Source organism: Lolium rigidum, chromosome 3, assembly GCF_022539505.1.
Source record: "Lolium rigidum isolate FL_2022 chromosome 3, APGP_CSIRO_Lrig_0.1, whole genome shotgun sequence".
Lineage (NCBI taxonomy): Eukaryota > Viridiplantae > Streptophyta > Magnoliopsida > Poales > Poaceae > Lolium > Lolium rigidum.
This window is the reverse complement of record NC_061510.1, coordinates 278687193-278711778: the sequence shown is the minus strand read 5'-3', so window position 1 is coordinate 278711778 and position 24586 is coordinate 278687193. Positions and strand designations below refer to the sequence as shown.

General features: G+C 50.4%; 1 protein-coding gene across 1 annotated transcript; it reads left to right on the top strand.

Annotated features, from left to right (window-relative positions):
* Positions 1 to 702: 702 nt before the first annotated feature.
* On the top strand, positions 703 to 2673 carry LOC124696575. Its single transcript, XM_047229284.1, has 4 exons — positions 703 to 748; positions 887 to 1291; positions 1379 to 2302; positions 2395 to 2673. The coding sequence occupies exons 1-4, from the start codon at positions 737 to 739 to the stop codon at positions 2503 to 2505; spliced, it is 1452 nt and encodes a 483-aa protein (XP_047085240.1). The 5' UTR covers positions 703 to 736; the 3' UTR covers positions 2506 to 2673.
* Positions 2674 to 24586: the final 21913 nt, after the last annotated feature.

Here is a 24586-nt window from a genome sequence, read left to right as displayed (position 1 = left end):
AGATAATTAGTCAGCTCCCTAGTAGAAGCAAGATTTTAGAAAGTAGATTGGATTAGAATTATTGACAAAATATTGTACAGACCCAACTTATATTGGGAGCTGGTTGGAGTGACTAGGGTTGTGGAATGATCGCAACTCTATGATTTTCCGGCATGTGTCACATGTTCCGAGTTTGATTTTCTCTGACATCAAGGATGACATGAAGACTTAGGTTGCAGTGTTTTCATCTAATGTCAGGATTCTATTCGCAAACAAAAAGAAGGCTTGGTGAATTTTCTTCCGTGACAGTAAACATCCTTTGTGATGTTATTTGTCTTGTGTCCTCTAAGAGGCGTGTTTCCATGTTGTTGGATGGAGTAGGCCTCGGCCATGGAAACCTTTAAACTCTACTTTTGCTCTTAATTAATGAAAAGAGAAATCTTTTTCCCATTTTTAACAAAAAAACCGAAATAGAAAAAAAAAGCGTGCATCACGTATGTGTAAATGGCGACAAACCGTATATCACATCAATGTGATAAGCCGGGACGGACGCATGAATGGACCAGCATCGTTTCGTGGCATGCACCGGCGGATTGGCGCGAGAGAGTTCCAGACGTGTGTATATATAGCTAGGCGTACGCGAGGTCTCGAATAAGATCATCGACTTATATCCAGAATTATAGCAGGGAAACATACATAGCACAGCTTGCTAGCTTTCGAACTTCGACAGCACGCGCTACCTTGCTCTAGAGCAGACATGGACGCACAGGTGAGCTTCCTTGTTGCATGGCTCTATATAGTTTCCTTCCGTTCTTTTTCTTTCAAATTTATAGCGCAGTTCACGTACGCCTAAATCGGCCGTGTTGGAGCAGAAGCTAACGTTTGTTTCACCTTGCAAACAACACAGGCAGCTCCAGCCTCCGTTCTCCAGCTGAGCATCTTCACGACGGTGAAGTCCATCCCTCGGCCGGAGCGCTACGCCGACTTCCCGGTGACGGTGCGCCTGGTGGCTCCGGGGAAGGAGCAGACTGTTCGCGCCCCGATCGACATCGTCGCAGCGATCGATCGGAGCAGGAGCGTTAACGACGACCACAGGCTGGAGGAGGAGAAGGCCGCCGTGGCACTCCTCATCCGCATGCTCTTCCCTACTGACCGCCTCGCCATCGTGCCGTTCGATGATGGTGTCGCCCATGATGAGGAGGAGCTCGTTCTCATGTCCGCCGAAGGCAAGCAGAAGACCCGAAGCACGCTGAATTCGCTGAAGATCGGGAACGGTACCAGGTTGTCCAAGCCCCTAGAGAGGGCCGAGAAGGTATCCATCCAACAAAAAAATCCTGCTCAAAATTTTGTGAGAATTCATGCTGATCATCCGTATGTGTGTTATAATCTCTCCTGGCAGATCCTGATGGGCCGTGGCGACGTGGACCGTCCGGCGTTCATCATATTGCTGTCGGACGGCGGCGACACGACCATACTAGAGGAGAAGGAGTGGACAAGAACCAGCACCAGCGTGCTCGCGCACCCAGCGTACCCGGTGCACACGTTCGGCTTCTCGGGACACAACGCCCAAACCATGGGCTACATCGCCACCAGGACGAAAGGGACCTACACGCCCGTCGACGGCGCCGGAGGTGCCGGCAAGTTCTCCAGGACGGTCGCGGGCCTGATGGACAATGCCACGTCCCGGCTGTTCTCCGCCGTCGGCGTCGGCGCCGAGCTCGCGGCGGTGCACCCAGGCGTGTCGCTCGCAAGGATAGAGTCCGGAGATAGCAAGGCTACCATCGGCGGCGACGCTAGGTCCGGCGCCGTGGACGTAGGCGCCATGAGCGCTGGCGAGACGCTGGAGTTCACCGTGTACCTTGACGTGCCGGAAGGCGACGCGGACGTTGAGACCACCGAGGTGCTGTCCGTCGGCGGGGCGTACACGCAGGGCTGGGACGGGGAGCGTGTTAAGATTGACCCTTCCGTGGTGTCGGTTGAAAGACCGGTGCCGCCGCAACCAGAGCCAGAGCCGACGCCGACGCCAGAGCCCCAGCCCACGCCAGAACCGGAGCCGACGCCGACGCCAGAGCCCCAGCCCACGCCAGAGCCGGAGCCGACGCCGACGCCGAAGCCAGAGCCAGATTGCTGCAAGGTGCTGGACCTGATCGAGGAGCGGCTCCAGTACTGGTGCAAGGTGAAGTCGGACCTGGCGGCGATGTACGAGAAAGCAGAGGCCGAGGCGGTCGGCGGCGACTGCAAGTGCCAGTGCCAGGTCTCGGCGGTGCTCCGGGAGTCGTCGCTCGAGTCCGTCAACCGAGCAATGTACCAGGACATCTACACTGTACGTACTAGTAGATCTTCTCTTCTATCTTACCCATACCTTCCTGCTAGATCATGTCTATCGATTAATCCACCCTGTGCGTGCGCATGCAGGCCGTGCTTCACGCAATCAAGCTGAGGGAGTGCAGCACCGGAACGGCGACCGAGCACGGATGCGACGGCGCGGACAAGGCGGTCACCGTGAGTACCACCGAGGCGGCGTAGCTCCAGAAATGCACCCGATTGATGAGGAATTCGGTCCATGGCAATGATCTGGGTGATCAAATTAATAATGTGGAATAAGTTATCCTGTTGGAATGAATAATGTCGCCATCTCAGTCCATGGCATACGATGTGTTCTGGGCGTACTCTTGTCTGTGATGGATTTATACTGAAACTGTACGGCCACTGGCGGTTTAAAACATGTGTTTGCCAATGTGACTCCCCCTCGTATCTAGTCTTCTCCAAATCTTACACCGGTAACGACGTGCTAGATCACAACTACTTTTTATAAGGGACTCTCTAATGCTCGGTTAACTGAGACTTAGGATATCTCCAGCGGCGCGATGCATTTCGGACTTCCGAAATGTCCGTTTGCGTCGCGCGGCGGACGCGGGACAGACCGTTTTTATCCGCGCGCGTCCGTTTGCACCTAGTGGTGGCTCCAGCGGGCCGACGCATTTTGGCGTTTGCATCAATTATGAAGTTTCGAAACAACAAAATAAGGAGTTCAACGAAGTCATACTTATTACATTTAAATTTTTTAAAGTCTACATGAAAATAAGATAATATTTCTCTATAGCTCCTAAATTTGTCTACGGGGCCGACTTGGTCAGCAGAGAGCAGCTGCATAAACTGCCAACACATATGTGGAATTTGCATCAGTGGTACCTTGATGCATTCAAGGAGAACATAAGGTACATCGTGGCGAATATACCATTTGAATATTACTACCGAAAGGAGGAGATCCATATTGAGATGAATGAACTCTGGCAGTTATTCAATTTAGAAGCTCTCGACAAATCTCTCATGAGTTGCTATTGCTTGTAAGTTGTTAACTACATATAAGTTTATTTTCATTTAGTTCATGTTCGTTTTCATTGCATATACTCATTATATCTTATGTGTTCTCTTATGCAGACTGAAGATCAGTGAATGCAAAAGTAATAATATTATCAATATTGGGTTTGTTGACCCAGATAAAGTACATGTTGAAACGGTAAAGCATAAAGGCCAAGAAACGGGGGGAAACCTACTAAGGTTTTTGGGGGAGCAATATTTCTGTGATTCAATATTGTTTCCTTACAACTACGAGTGAGAATCTTAATGATCTTTTATGCACATTCAATTTTTCTTACTCGATGTTAAGTCTAATTCCTGACGTATATACATAACATGTGCAGCTTCCACTGGATTCTACTAGACATTCAAGCTGATAATGTAATAGATGAAGTAAGAGACCCACTGAGTAGAGGCGTGGACGGGTTCCGCGACTTGCAAAAGTTGCTCCAAGTGTAATTTCCTTCATCGCCGCGCTATATCTTTCGTGAGATATCAATTAATTATCCACTCATTCAATCATTCTTTTGCCTCGCAGGGCTTGGAGAGCTTTCAAGAAACATCATAAGGAGGGTACGTGGGCAGAGAAGCTAACATTTACTCCTGTACCGTGGATACTATGTTTGCGAGTCCATTCGCATGTTAACCACTGAGAAGCAGAACAAAAATAAATTCAACGTAAGCAATAACATTCACAACTTTATTTATTATCGTTAATATTTCGTTATCAAGATTGATATAGTCATACTCATCTCATTTTCGTATATAGGTCGACTTCATGCGGGACAGACTCCAACCAAAGGAACACCTACTAGGAATTGCGGAGGAACTGGCGGGACTTTTGCTTAGAGAAGTATTAAACAACAAAGGCTTGTTTAGTCCAAATAGATGCTCTACCTCCAAATAGACGGTCGTTAGTACCGCTTGTCGATCGTGAGCTCCATGTATATATATATATAAGGGGAATCTACGAATATGTAAGGGGAATCGACTTTTGCTTCCAATATTTGTTTGATCGATCTATATATATATAATGAATGAACGTGTACCACTTCTAGTAGCGTACAAATATATGAAACTTTTATTTCTGAATGAAAAAATGAAATAACAGGCGGTCGGTGGCGGGGGGGGGTGTTGCACCCCTCAAACCCTAAAGCAGCAGCGTTGTGTGCGCGTAGAGGGCCTTTTGTCGCGGGTGGTAATACCGCCCGCGACAAAAGGGTCTGTCCCCTGCGCACCCCGCGCCTGCCACGTGGTGTACTATATGTCGCGGGTGGTAAGCGACCCGCGACAAAAGGATACCTTTTATCACGCCTTCCTTGTCGCGGATGGCCACCCGCGACAAAAGGCCTTTACCACCCGCCACAAAAGCCCTGTTTTCCACTAGTGAAAGGGGTGCCGACAGGAGGTGCCAGACCTCAGACCCCTTTTGTCGCGGGTTGTGATACGACCCGTGACAAAAGGGCGCGACAAAAGACCATGCCCGCTCCAAATGGTTTCGGGGCGACGTGGCCATCCCATTTGTCGCGGGTGCAGGCGCGCCCGCGACAAAAGGCTCCCACGAGCTCGTCCCTCTAGCGCTTGTAAAAGAAAACCTTCTTGTCCCAAGTTCCTTTCTATCCCGTATCCAAGTGCTTCGCGTGCATGTATGAGATAGTAGTATCATATCAATCCTATTAACATATCAGTAGATGTTATATTTTTTATTGTTCGAATTTCAAATAATTCTTTTAATAAACAAAAGTAATGATATAATAATAATCTAGACTAAATAAATAAACATTAACTTTATAATTTGTATTATTTTTAATTATTTTCAATTTTTAGTTTTTTTTGCCAAACCTAAAACCTGAAAATTTGAAAAACTTATAATTTTCAGAGTGTAATCTTTATGCAGGATGCAATTATTAATTTTATTCAGAGTGTAATCTTTATGCAGGATGCAATTATTAATTTTAATTTTGAAAAATAAAAAAATATATAAAATCCTAAATTTCTAGAAAAAACTAAAATCTTCCTGCTTTCATATTTTCATTTGGAATTTTGAGAATCTAAAAATTGGCTAACCGGGTAAACTAAAATCCTGAATTCGGATGTAACTTTTTCTCAGGATTTTTTTGATATATTATACGTGTTTTTCCGACGTCGTATGCAAAAGTTATTGCGGTTTTACCATTTTTTTAACTTTTTTTGCAAAAAAAGTGAAAATTCGAATTTCTTAATTTCTCCGAATAGTAGGTTGCATAACATACAAGAATCTGAAAACAAATATTTTTTTAATTTTCTATCATTTTCTTTTCTATTTTACAGTGCTAAAAAAGGTGATCCACTTGGGGGGGGGGGGTGGAGGTGCGTGGGGAGCAGAAAAACCTTTTGCACCGGTTCATGTTAGCACCGGTTCGTGTTACGAACCGGTGCTAAAGGTCCCACACGAACCGGTGCTAATGCCCCCTGGATGTCCAGACCGCACGAACCGGTGCTAATGACCCCTTTAGCACCGGTTCGTGCCAATCCGGTGCAAAAGCGCTTTCGAGGACAGGATAAAAGCCCTTGTTTCTACTAGTGAACCATTTCATTTCTTTAACCCGGATTGATTTACTACGCCGTGTACTACGTATTGGTTCGTGAATGGGTTGCTTGAAGGAAGAAAGCTGCTTTAGAGGAGGGACTAGAAGGACCTCCCTCGCATTGCTGCGCGCGTTTTCCACATGATAGTTTGTGTAGAAGGATAGAGAGGGAGAGAGATATGCGGAATATGATGGATGTTGTATTGCGCCTCATGGACGAGTATATATAGAGTACAAGACTTGGAGGCTAAGAAGCTCTCCTAGAGATAAGGCAGGAGATGAATGACAAATCCTATACAAATCCCGTGACATCTAATACTACCTAATATATCTCTAACACCCCCCGCAGTCGTAGCGGTAGCGACGTGAACAAGAGTACCGTCGCGGACGGTCAGACTGGAGAAGAAGCTGGTGAGGCGCAGGCGAGGTGGTAGCCCTTTGTGCCGATGTCGAGGTAGCCGAGAGCGTGGGTGCTGCAACCTTGGTCGAGGGAGCCACGCGAGGGATTGCCGTGGTCGATATCGTGGGCGGGTGCCGGTGTCGATGTAGCCGCAAGTGCGTAGTGCGCGAGGAGAGTGACGGAGACGCGTCGAGGCAGTCGTGGAGGTTGTCGATGCCGAAGTCGATGCAGTCGGAGCCGTCGAGGACGAAGTGCAACCATAGTTTTGCCAGAACCAGGCACACGTCGGGGACGAAGGCATACTTCGGTTTTTCCAGAACCGAGTACACATAGAAGAAGTCGGTGACGCGGTCGAGGCAGTCGTAGAGGAGATGCCGAAGAAGACGTTGTCGAAGCCGATGAAGACGAGACGTCCGGCGCGAGTTTGCCAGGCTCGGGAACGTGTCGGGGACGAAGGCACTTCCGGTGTTGCCAGTACCGGGCATGCGAGGGTAGGGAACATTACAAAGTGCGCGCCATGTCGGAGTAGACTAGTAGAGGAGGTCTCGACGACGGGTGTCGGAGAAGAGGAGCAGGTGGTGTAGTCGGGGAAGAGGCGAGTCTCGACGATGGGTGTCGGAGTAGAGTAGCGAGTGACGTAGTCGGGGAAGAGGCGAGGACGCCGGCGGCGAAGCCGTAGTGTACGAAGACGTAGAAGGCGGCTAACCCGGCGGCGACCGGGGGTGGTCATGCCGGACGCCTAGACGGGCGTTGCGGTGGTCGGCCGAGCTCGCCGTGACCCGGAGCGGTTGGCGAGCCCGCGGCGACTCGGGGTGGGGCGCGGCAGCGGTACACGAAGTAGGCGAGGAAGACCCGGCGGCGTGACGAAGACCATGCGCGGATGGAGGCGACCCGCGCCGAAGGGGCGGCGCCGTGGTGGCCTCGGACATCGACGCGCGAGGGACGGCGAAGGTGACCGCGTGCGGCGATGCCACGGCCCGAGGGGCCGGCGTAGGCCGCAGGCGCGAGTCGGTGCAGCGGAGGGACGCCACCAGCGACGTACGCGCCTCAGAAGGCGCGTCGTTGGCTAGCAGCGTGGACCAAAGGCGGCGGCGCTGCGACCCGAAGGGGCGACGCAGTGGCAACCCGATGCTCAATCGGTGCTATGCGCGTGCTCGGGGACGTGCTTGGCGGAGACGTGCGCGCGGTCGGTTGATCAGACCGACGGCGGCGTTGTATGCGCCATGGCGTGGACGACGTGCCGCAGATTGGAGTCGTTGGCGACGTTGCTCGGTGATGTCCCGGCGATGACGGCGAAGACGGACCAGCCGATGGAGACCGCGCGGGCGAGACAGCTCGCCGCGTCGCACGTAGGCGTCCCGTGTGTGACGTGTGCGGCCGTGCCGCGCGGTTGATGAAGATGGCCGGTGCAGTCGACGCAGAGGTTGGAGTAGAGGCGCGTGATGACGACGGCGGTGGGCGACTCAATCCGATCGATGATCGGCAAAACCAAAAAAGAAAACACCGGTCGATCGACCGGCGGAGCAAAAAGAAAACCAATCTACGGATTGGAAAAAAAAGACTCGAGGACAGCGGATCAACGGATCGGCAGACGAACCCTCATACGGGTTGCGCGGCCCCCGGAGTAGGCCATGGAGATTGACCTCCCCGGGGGCGGCGCGGGCGGAAGCTTGTGCGGCGGCTAGGTCAAGGAACGTGCCGCTCTGATACCATGTAGAAGGATAGAGAGGGAGAGAGATATGCGGAATATGATGGATGTTGTATTGCGTCTCATGGACGAGTATATATAGAGTACAAGACTTGGAGGCTAAGAAGCTCTCCTAGAGATAAGGCAGGAGATGAATGAAAAATCCTATACAAATCCCGTGACATCTAATACTACCTAATATATCTCTAACAGTTTGTGTATTTTCGATTTTTGCTCCATGCCACGAGTCTATCTCTTATTTAGTCAAATGCAATGAAGAAAAATGCAGAGAAATACGTATGAAAAAAAGATCAGTGGTGAATTTACATCTATCTGTCGTGGAAGACTAGAGCAAAAAGAAAAAAATTACGATAAAAACAGAGCTACCTATCTATACCTACCTAATAATAAAGGAGCTAAGGTTTCTGCCAAAATTTTCGTCCAACATTTTTTTGGACGGATTTACCCTCCCACCAAACATCATATTACCGGTTCGGTGTTTTTGTTTCCTCTTCTTCCCGAACAATCAACTCCTTCCAACCTGAGACAGAGGACGCCAGACGCGGGGGAGCTAGACATCAGCGACAGCGGGCGGATCTCCCAGCCGGAGCATCTTCTCTGTAAGAAAAGTCCCTCCTCCACGCCGTCGGCCCTCCCAGCCAGCCGATGTCCTTCGGTTGGTGTGGATCTGGCGAGTGGAAACTCGAAGGAGACGGGGGAGGAGAATCAGGGATCTGCCTTCACGGTCACCATGGCCAAGCTACACAAGCTAGCTGGCTAGCCTACTACCCGCACGCCGCCGCGCTTGTTAGCCTCGGATGCATCGTCTCTTCAATTTCCCCAAATTTTTTTGGCACCAATCCACGTGCCTTGGATCGCATCGTGCGGCTTCGACGGCGGCCATAGCTTCCCGGCGCAGCTGCCCACGAGATATATATTGCGGTGTATGGAGGCGGTGGATGGCGGCGGGCAGCTACATGCGTGCCCCCGAATGCCTCGATGCCGCTGCTGTCCGGGTGCAGATCGATCGGAGCGGTTTCAGACTACTAGCTATGAACAAAAATAAGGCCACCCGAGAAGGAGTCAGCTCAACCGGAGTTTCTCCCTATTTAATTCCACATACAACAGAAGGGGATATTGAAGGGAGAGGGGATTTCGGAATTCAGTGCCGAGGTCTGCAATTAGGGGATAATACACCGATTTTACAATAATGATGATGGATTTTGGGCAAAATCGATCGGATCTTTCTACATATAATGTGAAGCTCCTGGACTGATCTTTCAGCCAGGGCGCATATGCAAAGCTCTTCTTTATATACTATCGGATTTACACGTGGATCGAGTCAATAATTTCGCCGCAAAGATCGATGCTTGATACTGGTAAACCTGTTGCCTTTATCTCTTCCAGATCAGTGATGCACCTGTTGTTTGATGCTCTGTAGCTGCTTTTGACTAGCAGGAGATGTATACCACTGTGTCATTCAGTAGTGGGTCATGTACGAGCTGCTATTGCAATTTAGGCTAGGAGGGGCTGAGTTCTTGGTACCTTTTGGTCAGGAAAGGGATTAATCGCTGCTACTCGAGTAGAGAGATGTTATACACAGTAGCTTGGCTCAGCTGATTTGAGAGAGAAGAGAGATGGAATAAGAGTTATTGGTATTCATAATCAACAGATACGGATGGTGCTTTGCTACTGATTACTATTACTACTATTTCTGCTACGTTTTGCTGCTGCCAGTACGTTCGGCCGACTGCAATACTGACGCGGCGTTTGCAGCTTCAATTGTGCAACGAAGCTGGCCGCAGCCTTTATGGAGGGTCGGCAAAAAAGGATCTGAGACGCGGCGATGGCAATCGTGTGATCAACTTTTAAGTTTTAATCTCTCGGCAGGTTGCGAGTTACAACCATGCTGCATTGGCATATTTTTTCCCTTTAAATCAGTGAATCAATCTCAGCAGTGCTGACGCAGGTGTGGAAGAGGTTGTGCCGCGCCAGTTCTCATATGTTAAATTCATGATGAAGCCGTGATCATCTTGGTCCTACCCCTATCATTTAATCAAGAAAAAAATCGGCGCTGTACATATGTACCTATCATTCGATTATCTATTGTAGAGAAGATTAGCCGGTAATGGTGGCCTCAAGCAACAACAAAGAGTTTCATAAAGTGATTTTCTGCAACATAATTACTTTGTAAGTTTTGTACTACACACTTTTCGCTCCCGGTGCAACGCACGGGCATTTGTGCTAGTACAATACACAAATATGATAATACATACTATATACAGGAATTCACATGGCTGTTAAAGGATGAATAGCACATGATTTATTGCAATTTGATGAATACTGTATGTATGATATGAAGCGAGCATGAGTTGCAACCACGACTATCTTTGTCATAGATAGATATCACTACTTGATATAACAGTTCTAGAGCATTCACTGCTTACAAATGTGGTTCTAGTAAAGCACAACATATTGCCAAAATTCCAAAATACAAGGAGTAATAAACAGCTAGGTTGGTCACAGAAGGTATTAACATTCTGGAGTTTGGATCTGGTCTAAATAGTGGTAAAAGAATTTGATCTGATATTATCAAGTATGCCAAAAGATTCTTATTTTGGTATTTTCCAGCAACATGATCTCTCTGAGAAACATCTAAAGAGTCTGCTATCTTGGGAGAAAAGTGAAACAAGGGCATTGCATGCCAGCAACCAATGAGAACCCTTTATTCGATTTAGCAATTCTGGACTGTAAACATGAAGGTAATTAACAATGATCTATAATTATAAAAAGAAAGGGAACTGCAGAGGAAAGTGGCAAAAATTCTGTAATCAATATTTTGGGTAGGATGAAAGTCTCTGCTGGTCAATCAACCTAATGAACTTGCTGAAGGACGAAAACTGGAGCTGCAATCAACCTAATGAACTTGCCGAAGAAGCAAAAGACGGAAGATAGCACGGAGGAGATATGGGCTGCTGAAAAAAAGGTAGGGCATGGATCCTATGGTGACTTCAACAAGGCGCCGTGGTCCATTGCAGATCCTTCGCGAGTCTTCTTGCAAGCGAGGGGCACCTCGGTGGCGCAGCGCCTTCACTTAGGCTTCCATCTTCGGACCCAGTCGAGAACTATTTACAAATATAGCCCTAGGGTTCGGAACTGAACACTTGAAGCCACACACTTTTGAGCTGAACTCTTGGCCCAGGTGGCACATGAAAAAAGACAGCATGACTGCAAAAAATCATGGCAAAATAAGAAATTTTGAATTGTTTGCCCAAGAGTGAGTCGCAAACATATATTACAAAAAAGCATCTTCGTCAATGAAGAAAAGATGTTTTACATCAGTAAGAGTAGCTTTTTAAGCATGTTCCCTATAAAATATAAACTGCTTGTAGAAGTACGGACTGCACACATGAAGTAAGTGCACATGGATATGTCTGTTTGAGAAAATACATATCAAGACTCACGATCTGTGATGTTAACTAAGAATTTGGATAATTTTATTTTTGCAAGCTCTTCACCGAAAATTTATAAAATTCAATACAACTCTTCATTTAGGCTAGAAGAAAACTCAAGTATAGGTTCTAACCTTCATTTCCAATACACAGCTGAAGCAAAACTAAATTAATTCATAAGACGTGATTGGTTTCAGACTTCAGCCTAGGAAGGCATGGCCTCATGTTTTCAATATGAATAAACAACATAGGTGGTCTTCAAGCTATGGCAACAGAAAGTATGAAACTCAAATGCTGGCTCAAATAGTTCAATCCACCTATTACTGTAAACTGAGTATCTCAACTAACCTGGCTCGTTGCGTGTCGGCACATCCGGATTGTATTGTAGAGACATGTCGCTGGGGGACAGTCCATTGCTGGTATGTGACTAAATCAGGAACTCACCCCAGTTAGTTGAGGATAATAGAAGCTATGTTAATATTATTTTTTCTAAATTTTGTTCTCCCACGGAGTGTGGCACATCTGTTGTATGAATGAATTTGGTACCCTATGAATGAATAAAAACCTGTGGCACTTTTTCTGAATAAGGACATTCAGGCAACAATCGAACATAATTTGATGTACTCGAGCATTGATAACTGAAACCAAATGTCACAAGTGAGGGAATATTGCTGCAAGTACCACAACTTCTTATTCACACAGTGTACGGAGTACATCAAATTCATTCATAGAACATGAAAAGAGACGTTCTACAGGGCACGGAATCGGAGTAAAATTCAGAAGAAGAAATTAACAGGAAGCGCTACATTGCTAACTGAAACACTATCTCCCTGGCACCCAACGAACAGAGCATCACAGCAGTCCAGTCCACCTGTGCGCAAAGAGCAAGCAACAACACAAGTAGATTGACCATGGCCGGGAGGGAAATCAGTTGGGGCGGTCCACCAGCGACGCCATCAGCGACATCGTCGAAGAGGGTGGTCGTTGCTCAGCTGGAGCGCCGGTCGTGCTGCAAGCAATGGCGTCGAGGGAGGGTTGCCGTGGCAGGAGCGACAGAACGAGCAAGGGAGTTGCCGCCGGGCCAGGAGTGTGGTTTTGACATCGGTGGAGAGGTGCTACCGCGGGCAGATCCGCGAGACCGAGCGGCGCAATCGCAGCTGCGGCGACAGGCGCGCGATGCTAGAGATAGGAACGAGAAATTAGGTATTTTGTTACTGGATTGGGGAAGGGTCGTGAAAGATTATTTTTCTTTTGCAACTTTGCTCTGAAACGACGACCCCCGCACGTTCTCCTTTGCTGAACAAAGCCCAAATGAACCGACTCTATGTAGGGCCAGCGATCGCGACCTCTGGATCAACCAGAGCGCGTCGCAACCCTGGGAGCTTAGTGCTCTTAGAGATGCAAAGGGGTATGCCGGATTTGGGCTTTGCTAAGTTTTAGTTCGATCTGCACCTAGTATATTTACGATTTAGGGCATCTCCAACGGGGCAACCCATCCCGCGCCCGCGCGTCCGGATGGGTCCAGACGGACAAAAACCCGGCCCAGCGCGCGGACCCATCCCTAAAACGGATGGCCGTAGCGTCCGGAACGACGCAAACCCGGCCCAAATATGGGCCGGGTTTGCGTGGCCGCGGACGCGAAAGGCTGGTCGCTCGCGTCCGCCCCTTGTCCGCCCCTGGCCCGCGTGTCATGGACATAAATATTTGTTTTCATTAGAAAGAAATCATTACAATTTTTTGTAACTACTACTTCTATCCTACTACGTACGGGGCCGGCGGCCTCGCCGGCGTCTCCTCGCCGACTCGCCGTCGGGGCCGTAGATTTCACTCGACGCGGGCTGTACGCGTGAGGATTCGACTCCAGCTTACCAGCTGGGTGGCGCGGCGGCGGCGGCGGCTTTGGCGGCGGCTTCGGCGGCTTCGGCGGAGGCCTTCATCCTCCTCCTTTCCGCGCGCGCATACCTCAAGCAGCATGCCTCCTGCGGCGGAACCATCCGCCTCCCGCATACCTCAAGCTCCTGCAGGGCGGCGCGTTCCACAGCGGTGCGCGCCTCCAGGCGGACGCGCGCGGGGGCCTGGGCCTCGTGGTTCTCATGCCGCCGGCGCATGCGCTCTTGCCGGCCGCGCTCCACCGACGCAGCATCCTCCCGGGCGCGCCGCTCGGGCGAGGGCATCTGGATGAGGTGACGGGCTGCTCGCATAGCGATCAGCTCGTTCTTCTGGCCGAGGAGGTCGCCTAATCGGCGGCGGCCGGCGCGCCAGGTGGCCTCGTGCTCCCTCGTCACGCGCGTGAGATCGGCGAGACGCTCCTCGATGGCGGCGTTGATGTTCGCCAGCGCGAGGTCCCCCTCGTCGACGGGCTCCTCCGCGGCGGCCGCCCCCTCCTCCGCGGCCTCGTACCAGCCGTCCGCGGTCTCGTGCCAGTCGTCCGCGGCCGCCTCCACCATCTCGGCGTCGGCTGCCTTCTTTCCCGCCGCCTCGGCAGCGACGCGGAGCGCTTCGTCGTCGGCGACCCACCGCGAGTCCGCGCGCTCCTCCTCCTCCGTCCGCGGGAACCTGGCCCGGGCGGCGAGGGAGAGCTTGGCCCACGTGGACTGCAGGGTGCGCGGCATGGCGACGGAGAAGGTGGAGTGGCCGCCGGAGAAGGTGGAGTGGGAGAGGAAGGTGAGATGCGGTCTGTGTGAGACCGCCGCCGTCTTTTATAGCCGGCGGTCTGGCGGGAAACTTGGGCGCGAGCGCGCGCCAATGGTGTTTTCGCGCGCGTGGGAACCTTGGTGCGCGCGGGATCTTTCCCGCGCATTCCTCCGCCCGCCATGGCTGTCCCGTCGAGGCCTACCATGGCGCAGCGCCGCGCAACGAAGACGAACCACGTGGCGTCTCTTTGGGTCGCCGCGTTGGGCGCCGCGTGCGACCCAAACGGACATGCGGACGCGGGGCGCTGTCCGCGTGTCCGGACGGCCACGCAAACGGCCCAAAACGGACGGCCCAGCGCGTCCGTTTGGATCGGCCGGTTGGAGATGCCCTTACGTCCTATATGCGGCCATTCAGCATTGTATGTAGATTACGTGGGCACATGTGATCAAGGACTCCTACGAGTTGCACACCTAGAGAAAGCACTTGTAATGACTCTCGACGGCGACTGCGTCATATTTTGTCTGGATCCCGGAGAGGCTACGGTGGCGCATCCTTCGCCAATCGCTTGATTCATCTTCATGTCTTTTTTTCTTCTTATTTTTATCGCTACTTGTAATGGACGATGCTTCCGCTGTGGCAACACCAGGCGCTCATTTGGGACAGGAAAATCACGCCAGGCAAAGCACCGTTTCCTCCAAGACACTAACAAAACAATGCCTCCGAGAGAAACTGCTGGACAGGCATGAAACTCTCAGGAGTCAGGACACCAACCAAACTTCCTCACCAGGTGATACAATACGGTTGGCAAGAAGTGTCCCCACAGCTGAAAACATCGCACACAGCTTTTTCATGATGCCTGCCATTCATATATCTCCAATCTTCAGGATATGTATCACGTTACAGGCTTGGTGACATCGCACAAAATAGCAACAATTACTCAGTTTTCACTCGATAATATTTTTCATGCTTCGTGGAGAACTATGTTTAGAATACCACTCTACCTCTCTTGAATGTATATATCAAAGTTTTCCCCTCGCTGGCTACATGTAATTTGTATGCCAGTTTATTGGTGGCGCTAGCTGTCGGTGGGGAAAGGATCGTCTACACATAGTTTTGAAGTTATAGATGTTGATGAATGAGCTACCATAACTTGAGTTTGGTGAGAGCATTTATCCAGTATATATTTCCCACTAATAGTACAATGAAAAAGTATATTCCTTAGAGCATGTCTAACAGGCCCCTTATAACCCGCCCACCCCGTAAAATTCCGGCGGGATACGGGGCAGGCGCGGTTTGGGCCGTCAAGCAGGCCCCGTATTCGGGCCGGCCAGTTTCGGCGGAATACGGGGCCCAGGAAATCCGCCCCGCCGCCCCTACTTATACCGGGCGCAGGTGCGAGTGAGGGGTTAACCCCTCACTCGCAACCCTAGCTCCGCCGTGCGCCGCCGCCTCCGTAGTTAGCTCCGGCGAGAAATCCCGCCCACCCTAGCTCCGCATTTCGACCGCCGTTCGGCATGTACGCACGCGGCCGCAGTACCGCCTCGCCGGCGAGCGGATCGAAACGATCCCGCTCACCGGACACCGTGGAGGAGGCGTGGCGGCGCCAATGCAAGCGCTCCGCCGAGGGGAGTCGCCGTGCGGCGTGCCGGTACGCCGGCGCTCTTTACGTGCCGGATTCGCTCCGGGAGTTCGCCGCGGGTGGGCGGTGGTACCGAGAAGACCCGCCGCTCAAGCCGATGAGCGGCGTCGCCTTCGAGAAGTGGCGCGCCTAGTGGGAGCGTGAGCGCGCGGCGAAGGCGGCATGGGCGGCGCGCATCGGCGGCACTAGTGGCGGAAGAAGCGGAGGCGATCCGCGTGCCGGCGAGGAGGAAGCGGAGGAGGACGCGGCATTCCGGCAGGCGCTGGCCGCATCCGAGGCGGAGGCCGCCGAGAAGGCTCAGGCGGAGGGAGAGGAGGAGGCGGCGGCCATCGCCGCCGTGGCGGAACTCGAGGCACAGGAGGCTGCCGCCATGGGCCGTTCGTGCCATTCGTCATCCTCGACGACTAGATAGGATCGCAGTGTAGAATCCCCTATGTATGTATGATACAGCGTATGATCAATGAAGATGAACTATGGTATTAATTTTCCCGGGGTTTTAATTTATAAAAATACAGGGCGAAATACGGGGTCTGCTAGACGGAATGATTTCAGCTAAACGCACTCTTTTCTGATACGGGGCGAAAAACTTCCGTTATACGGGGCAGATAAATAAGGACCTGTTAGACTTGCTCTTAGCCAGCTGTAGCTACAGCCAGCTCACTCGTCTTTCTCCCCCCTCCAACATGATATATTTTCTCTGTCGCTAACTGGTACTGACGCAACCACTCCTCTGCCTAAGAGCATCTCTAACAGAGCCCGTAAAAAGTAGAACCGAAAAACACGAGTTCGGTGCACTGAACTCGTGTTTACGGGCCGGAAAATGGCAGGCGCAGAACACAGCCCGTAACGAAAACCGAAAAACAGAATATTATCTTTTTCAGTTTGGGTTTACGGGCTCTGTTATGCGCCTGGGGCTTCCGAACCCGTAAAAACAAGGTTTATGAAATTGATCTGCATATGATCGATCAAAGATGAATGTTTAAAACACAAACAAATCATGCATAGTTCATAGTGCAGACATCAAATGACACTACCAAATGACACAGTTCATAGTTCACCATCAGATCTAACCGCCGGCATCAAACATAGGCAGTACCGCCATCAGCACCATCGGCATCTCCTGGAGTCACATCGGCACCACCTCCTGGAGGCACATCGGCAGCAGCAGTTGCCTGTTGACGAGCAGCTCTTCGGCTCACCGTGATCTCCGCCGAGGCCTCGTTCCACCACTCCAGCTGAACCTCATTCATTTCCTTCGTGTTCATCATCATGATTTCCCTCTCTTCGGCCAATAGTAGCTTCGTTGGCCTTCTTCACCACGATCCTCATCTCCTCCAACTTGCCTTTGGCCTTTGCTTCCTCTCGGCTGGCTTCAAGCTTTGCAAGGCTCACCTCCTTCTTCGTCTCGATGATGACACGCTTGGTCTCCAAAGTCTTGGTCGCAATCACCTCCTTCGACTTCATCATTTGATCAAACTTGTCCCTCAACAATGCAGCCTCCCCCTCGAGCCTCATCCTTTCCTTCGCTTTCTTGTTCCCCTCCGGCTTGTCGGCGTTCCTGCCATCCTTCTCGTCCTCGGTGTCGTCGAGCGCAACCATCGCAGCCTTCTTCAGAGCGAGCTCTTCATCCCTCAACTTCCACTTGGGAAGGTGTTGGAGCACATCAAAACAATGACGCATGGTGAAGCTCTTGCCCTTGCTGCCGGCCATGTCTCTGTACCTAACATCGGCAATGCGATCCTACATATGCAAAAGGAACCAACAAATCGTCAATATCTCGCATAAAACTTACAATTGCGCCGAAGTATGCACTCACATATTCGTCGACAGTTGCGCCGCTAGGAGGATTGGACACCACTTGGTCCATTGCCGCTGCCCACCGGCTACACGCCGGTTTGATCGCGTCCCAACGACCTTGGAGGGATCGGTAGGTGCGATCGACAGGATGGCGAACGTGCGGCATGAGTTTGTGGAACTTGTCGTCGATGCGCTGCCAGTAGCGCTTGCCTGTTTGATCCGTGTCGGAGACAGCATCCATCCCCACGGAGGCCCAAGCCCGGCACAAGGTGGCATCTTCAATCTCCGTGTAGTTGTTGGCCCGCCTCTTCTTCCGACTTCCATCGGCCGTGACCTCCACCACACCGTCGTCCTCTTCCTCGTCCCCCTCGTCCCCTTCTTCTCCTTCTTCCCCTTCTTCCCCTTCTTCCGCGCAGTAGTTCTCGTTGCCGAATGGCGGGAGTGGGTTAATGTTCACCTCCCCCAACATCTCCATGTACGTGGTGGAATCGTTCCTAATTTGACGAGGCCTCAGTACGGGTTTGCAATGGAAAAAACGGAGGAAAGTTCATGTGTACCTTGCTGCGCCATCGTCGAGCACGGGATGGGCGGCGGCCGCGGTGGCTTCCGGAGGCGGTGGCGGCGGCATAGGCGGAGATGGGCAGGGAGGCACCGGGCCACGGCCAGTCGCCGCCTTCACTTTGGTCCTTTTCGGAGCCGAACTCTTCGGTCTCGCACGGACGGCCTTCGGCTTCACCGCCGACCCACCACCGGGGACCGCCCCTGCACAGGCTTGTGGGAGCAGATGCGTTCCCGCGCGCCGCCTCTTCGCCGCAGTCGTCGACGAGACCGCGGGGGTCACAGGGGTCGGAGCGGTGGCCGGGATTGTTGGTGGAGCAGCGGAAGAGGCGACGACCTCGGGAGACGGTGCCGGCGCCAGCGGGGTAGCAACGGCGGCCGGCGGGGTCGATTCGAGACTCATCGGGGACAAATCGGAGGTTGGCGGCGCAGAGGAAGCGAGGGCGCACGGATCGGGCCGAGGCGGCGGCGGTTGGGACGAGCTGAAGGTTCCCTCGCGCGCAAATTAGGGATTGTGTTCGGGCTACGTTCGGTTCGCTCCGTCGGCCCCTACAAATACAGGCCGACGGAGCGAACCGAACGCAGCCCGAAAAAATATTTTCGATTTTGGTCCGTTTTCGGTCACCGATCGGCGCCGTTTTTCGCCCCGAACCCGTAAAACGACGGTTATTTTTCGGTTTTGGGCCTTTTACAGGCTCTGTTAGAGATGCTCTAAGGACGCTGCAGCTGAACACCAAGGACCGCCGTTGCCTCTCCTCTAGCGTCGGCCGCCCACCTGCTCCTCCGTGCGAGATCCGCTTCTGGGGCGCCGGAGCGCCAGCCGATGGAGCTCCTCCCTGTGAGGGCGCGCCGCCCCGCTCCCTCCAGCGAACCGCCCAACCGCCCCCGACCTAGCTCCTCTGTGAGCGCGCCCTGCACGTTTCTCCTCCGTCGCCGGCCGCCGTCGTAGGTCCTCTGCCCCGCGCGGCACATTGATGGCCAGCAGTCACCCAACTTTGCCCCGCCTCCGCTCCTGACGCTGCCGACAGCTATGAGCTTGACGATGACGACTCCGATGGTGACCGCTATTCCTACTGCCTCCAAATGGTCTCCCACGGTGCCGACGGTGGCGGATTGGTGACCGGAGAGCTTGATTCGTCCATGGTGATTCCTCCATGTTGGTAGAGAAGACAATTTTGCGGGGGATTATTTCGATGTTACATATGCTGTCAAGATCTGTGCTCTTTTTTTTGGTTTGTAAGTATGTGCAAAGTGATACAATAATTTTTATGTATATGATACAGAGAGGTTGTACCAATGTTATATTGTATCTCTGTAATGTTGGATAATTTAGTAAAAAAAATGTTGGTTATGCTACAGAAAAATGTTGGAAATGATGTAACATTTTCGAAAATACTAGACACGCAAAGAAAAAATGTTACATTTGGGATTATTTTTGTACCATTGGCGGATTTTTTTGCACCAAATTTTCGAGATTTTAATGGACTATAGGAAAAATTGTTGGAGACAAATGTTACATACTCTAAAAAAAACTGATACATACGAATCATTTTTGTACCTTGATCAAACGCGCAAGAATCACCCACTTAAGTGCATCCAATGGCTCAGAAGGGTGCTGATGGTTTGGCCAGCTACAACCGGCTATAGCCTAGCGCTCGCCTAGTACAATTATCTTTTTTGCCTCCTTGTGAGTTAGGATCGTGAGTGTGTGATATTTTTCACCTCATTGTACAATTCTTTTTCTAATTAATTGTGATATTGTGACAAAAATTTAACTCATCTAACTTTTTAAAAAATTCACAAGCACAATGGCAATTTTTACATGATTCACATGAAGATGCTATAACCTGACAATTTTACACTTGTACTTTTCTAGGACGAAACCTCATCCTTGCCGTCAGTCCTTTATGGCATCAAAGAAATAAATGCGGACTGGATTACCGCTGGAGCAAAAGTGATGGTGAGAAAGGACCCAGTACAGCCTGTGCAGGATAAACCCCATGTACCACTGGGTACAGGGAGTAGGAAGAGAGGAACTAAATAGGTCTGGTTGCCTGTCCCGGTTCAGGTTGTTGGGGCGGAAAGCTCTGGGTCAGCGGGAAAACGTCAGAGAACCAACTCTGTCTTTGATCGTATTGAGGATCCAGCAGGAGGTCAGGGTACTCGGGTAACCACTTCAGTCTTTGACAGAATAGAAGAGACATCGGCGGTCCCTGCTCGGCAGGGCCGCCGGGGACAATGAATACTTTAGGCCTTAACTGCCGGGGATTGGGGTTGGACGCGGCGGTAGGCGAGCTCAGGGACCTGATACGGTCCTACAACCCAGCGGTGGTATTTCTCTGCGAAACTAAGAAGCGGGCAAGGGCAATGGATAAAATCAAGTGGCGCCTAGGCTTCAAAAATGGTGTTGCAGCGGACTGTGATGGGAGAAGTGGAGGTCTGGCACTATGGTGGCGGGATGGGGTTGAGGTTACTGTGAGACCATGGTGCCAGTATTACATCGACGCTGTTATAACCTTTCAGGGGAAAACATGGAGGTTCACGGGAATCTATGGCGAACCAAGAACAAACATGAGACACAAAACGTGGGAGATTCTCCGTTATCTGCGAGCACAAGATAACCTTCCATGGCTGTGTGCGGGTGACTTTAATGAGATCGTATCTCGGAACGAGCAGCATGGAGGAAATCCAAGGAATGAATCGCAGATGTTGGCTTTTAGGGAGTGCCTCACGGACTGTGGGTTGAATGACTTGGGGTATAGGGGCCATCCTTTCACATGGAATAATAGGCGGGCGGGAGAAGAAAATATTCAAGTTCGTCTTGACAGAGGGACAGCGACGGCGCGGTTCCTCGAGCTTTTCCCACTTACACATGTTGAACATATCCCAACAGAAGAATCAAACCATGCAGCCTTGGTGATCAAACTTGCTGATGGGGCAGAAATTGCTCAGAATCGTTCGCCAAGAGGCTTTGTCTATGAAGAGATGTGGCTGAAACATGCGGGATACGAAGATATGATTAAAGCTGCATGGGAGAAGAGTGATGGAGCTGCTCCGGGCATTGGAGGGTTGTGTAGTCGACTAACTGAAATGTCAGCGGACATGAAGCGATGGAGCTTTGAATCGTTTGGGTCTGTCCGAGCGGAGATAAAATCTCTGAGAAGTAAGCTACACTCCGCTCGGGCAGCTGAGTTAGTGACGGGATCATCACTGGAGGTCAAAGAGATTGAACGGCAATTGCATGTCATTTATGATAGGGAAGAGATTATGTACAGGCAAAGATCACGTCAAGAATGGTTGAAAGCTGGAGACAAAAATACAAAATATTTCCAAAACAGAGCATCACATAGGAAGCGCAAGAATACAGTTCGTGCGCTGAGACGGGAAGATGGTTCTTTATGCAATACTAATGATGGTATGAGTGCGATGGCACAGGCCTTCTATCACTCGTTGTACTCATCAGAAGGATCTACAGAGGATGATCGAATTCTGCCTTTAATTCAACCTTTTGTAGATGAGGATATGAATCACAAACTCACTGGAGTGTTTTCTGATAATGAAATCGAAGAGGCTCTGTTTCAGATGGGCCCGACAAAGGCACCGGGGCCTGATGGTCTGCCGGCGCTGTTTTACCAAAGGCACTGGTCTTTTCTTAATCCTCATGTGTGCGCGGCGGTGAGGGATTTTCTACAAGGTGGTCAGGTTCCAGAGAATTTCAATGACACGATCCTTGTTCTGATCCCCAAGGTGAACTCCCCGGAATTTCTGGCACAATTCCGTCCAATAAGTCTGTGCAATGTACTGTATAAAATAGCGTCCAAAGTAGTGACAAACAGACTGAAGGGAATCCTCCCGATACTGATCTCGGAGGAACAAAGTGCCTTCGTCCCCGGACGGCTAATTACGGACAACGTGCTCATCGCGTATGAGTGTGTGCATGCCATTAGGAAGAGGAAGAGAAAGCATCCGTTATGCGCGGTCAAGCTGGACATGATGAAAGCTTACGATCGGGTAGAGTGGAGGTTTCTTGAAAGGATGTTGGCAAGCATGGGTTTTTCGGAGAGGGGAGTGGAGTTGATTATGAGGTGTGTGAAGACGGCAAGGATGTCAGTTAAACTGAATGGTGTGATCTCTGACTGGTTCCTCCCTTTGAGAGGCTTGAGGCAAGGGGACCCAATTTCCCCCTACCTCTTCCTTTTCTGCGTAGAAGGTTTTTCGGCCTTACTGCGTCAAGCACAAAGTCAGAGGAAGATTGCGGGAGTTTCCTTTGGTGGAAATGGACCAACTGTTACGCAGCTTTTATTTGCTGATGACAGTGTGGTTTTTCTTGAAGCAAGCCATCAAAGCATGCAGGCCCTCAAAGCGATTTTACAGGACTATGAAGCAGCGTCAGGTCAGCGGGTTAACCTGCAAAAATCTTCCATCTTTTTTGGAAAGGGCTGTGCAGATAATATCCGGAATGAACTCAAGGGAATTGTAGGAATTGGCTGTGAAGCTCTCTCGGAAAGATACCTCGGGTTACCAACTATGGTTGGGAGGTCCAAGGATGGAGCGTTTAAACATTTGCCTGAACACTCGTGGGGAAAAGTGCAAGGATGGAAGGGCCAGGGCTTATCCATGGAAGGGAAAGAAATATTGATCAAGTCAGTCCTTCAAGCTGTCCCAACGTTCCCAATGGGATGCTTCAGGCTGACTAATAACATGTGTTCTAAGCTTCAGTCGTCAGCTGCTCGGTTTTGGTGGGGTGCAGCGGATGGACAAAGAAAAGTTCACTGGATCAGCTGGGATAGGATGAGTATGCCGAAGACTAAGGGAGGAATGGGGTTTAGGAACTTTGCTGATTTCAACCAAGCGCTCCTGGCCAAGCAGGCATGGCACCTACAAACAAACCCTGACTCTCTTTGCTCCCGTGTTCTCCGAGCTAGGTACTATAAAGGAGGACGGTTCTTGACGGCACTTTGTCCAAAAGGGGCCTCCTTTACATGGAAAAGCATCATACACGGCAGAGAGCTCCTTAAGGAAGGTCTAATCTGGCGAGTTGGCGATGGGATGGAGATTGATGTATGGCATGACAATTGGATCCCGCGCACGGGCTTGAAACGCCCACTGGGGCATAGGCCGGGTATGGAGGTTGAAAATGTTAACGAACTTCTCCTCCCCGATGGCAGCGGGTGGAACCTGAGTAAGCTAAATGAGATTTTTTACGATGAAGACGTTGCAGACATTTCGAGAATTCCTGTAGGTCGTGCTGGCACCGGAGACTATATCGCATGGAACTACACCAAAAACGGGATTTTCTCTCGTCAAGTCAGCCGTATCATCCGAATATGCAAGTGAAGCGAAACCAGCAGGGTAGGGCAGGGTCGTCCTCCTCCCGTGATGAACACAAGGGTTGGCTTGCTCTGTGGGAATCGGAAGTTCCGAGGAAGGCAAAAATCCATGTTTGGAGGCTGGTTGAAAACGGTCTGGCTATTGGGGACGAGCTGCAGCGGAGACACATAAAAGAGGGCATCCGTTGTGTAGTGTGCAATCGGGAGGAGTCGCTGGTCCATCCTTTCTGGAGGTGTCCTCACTCTATGGAAACTTGGAAACTTGTAACATCCCAAGTTTCAACAATAATAAAATCAAGAGAGAGTTTCAATTACTCAAAATTTGCAACAAACAAAAACTTTTTATATGCATATAGTGCCACATATAGTTTCATGCATTTGAGTGAATTTCTTTTGTGCAATTGCCATGATGAGTGTTAGTATGATGATCAATTGCTATTAAACCCTAAACCAAGATCATCAAACCCTAATTTGAGAAGAAAAGAAGAAAATGAGAAAAATCTATTTCTCCCTTACATACACATTATGCCAAATTGCAAATCTTCACCCTAGGCCATAATTGCTTGCTCTCTTGCTTGTAGAATACTTAAATATGATAAACTAACACAATTGCATCATTGAAACAAGAATCAAACCAAAGGAAATCTCAAAATCTCCACACATATGATAATGGTCATATGTCACCAAAATATTTTCTTCACTACTTTTACCCCTCTGATTTTCTTTATTCCTAAACTAATCTTGGTCAACCAAAGCCATGTCATCAAAGACCATGTCAAGGTGAGTAACTTTCATGTTGACCACCATTGCCAGAGTTGACTAGGTTGACCAGTATGAATGTGACAAGTAGTGATGTTGAAACAAAGAGAAGATCATCTCACTTTTGCCATTTTGCAAATCAACTCCAAAATGAACCCAACCACCACCATTCCAACACATTAATTATATAAATGAGATTCACCAAAAAGAAAACCAAAATTCAAACAAAAGTTTCATGCGGCCATTTGATCGAACACTTGGCAGGCAGAATTTCTGTTTTGCAACACAGCCATTTGTCCATCGGTCCTTAGCCTAAACCCCTTTCTAATCTTGATCATTGTTGCTCTCTGAGCCTCCCTGCATCAAACCATGTACTTGCCTCGTCGTTTAAAGTGGAGAAGAACCCTAAACTATGCCATGTCAT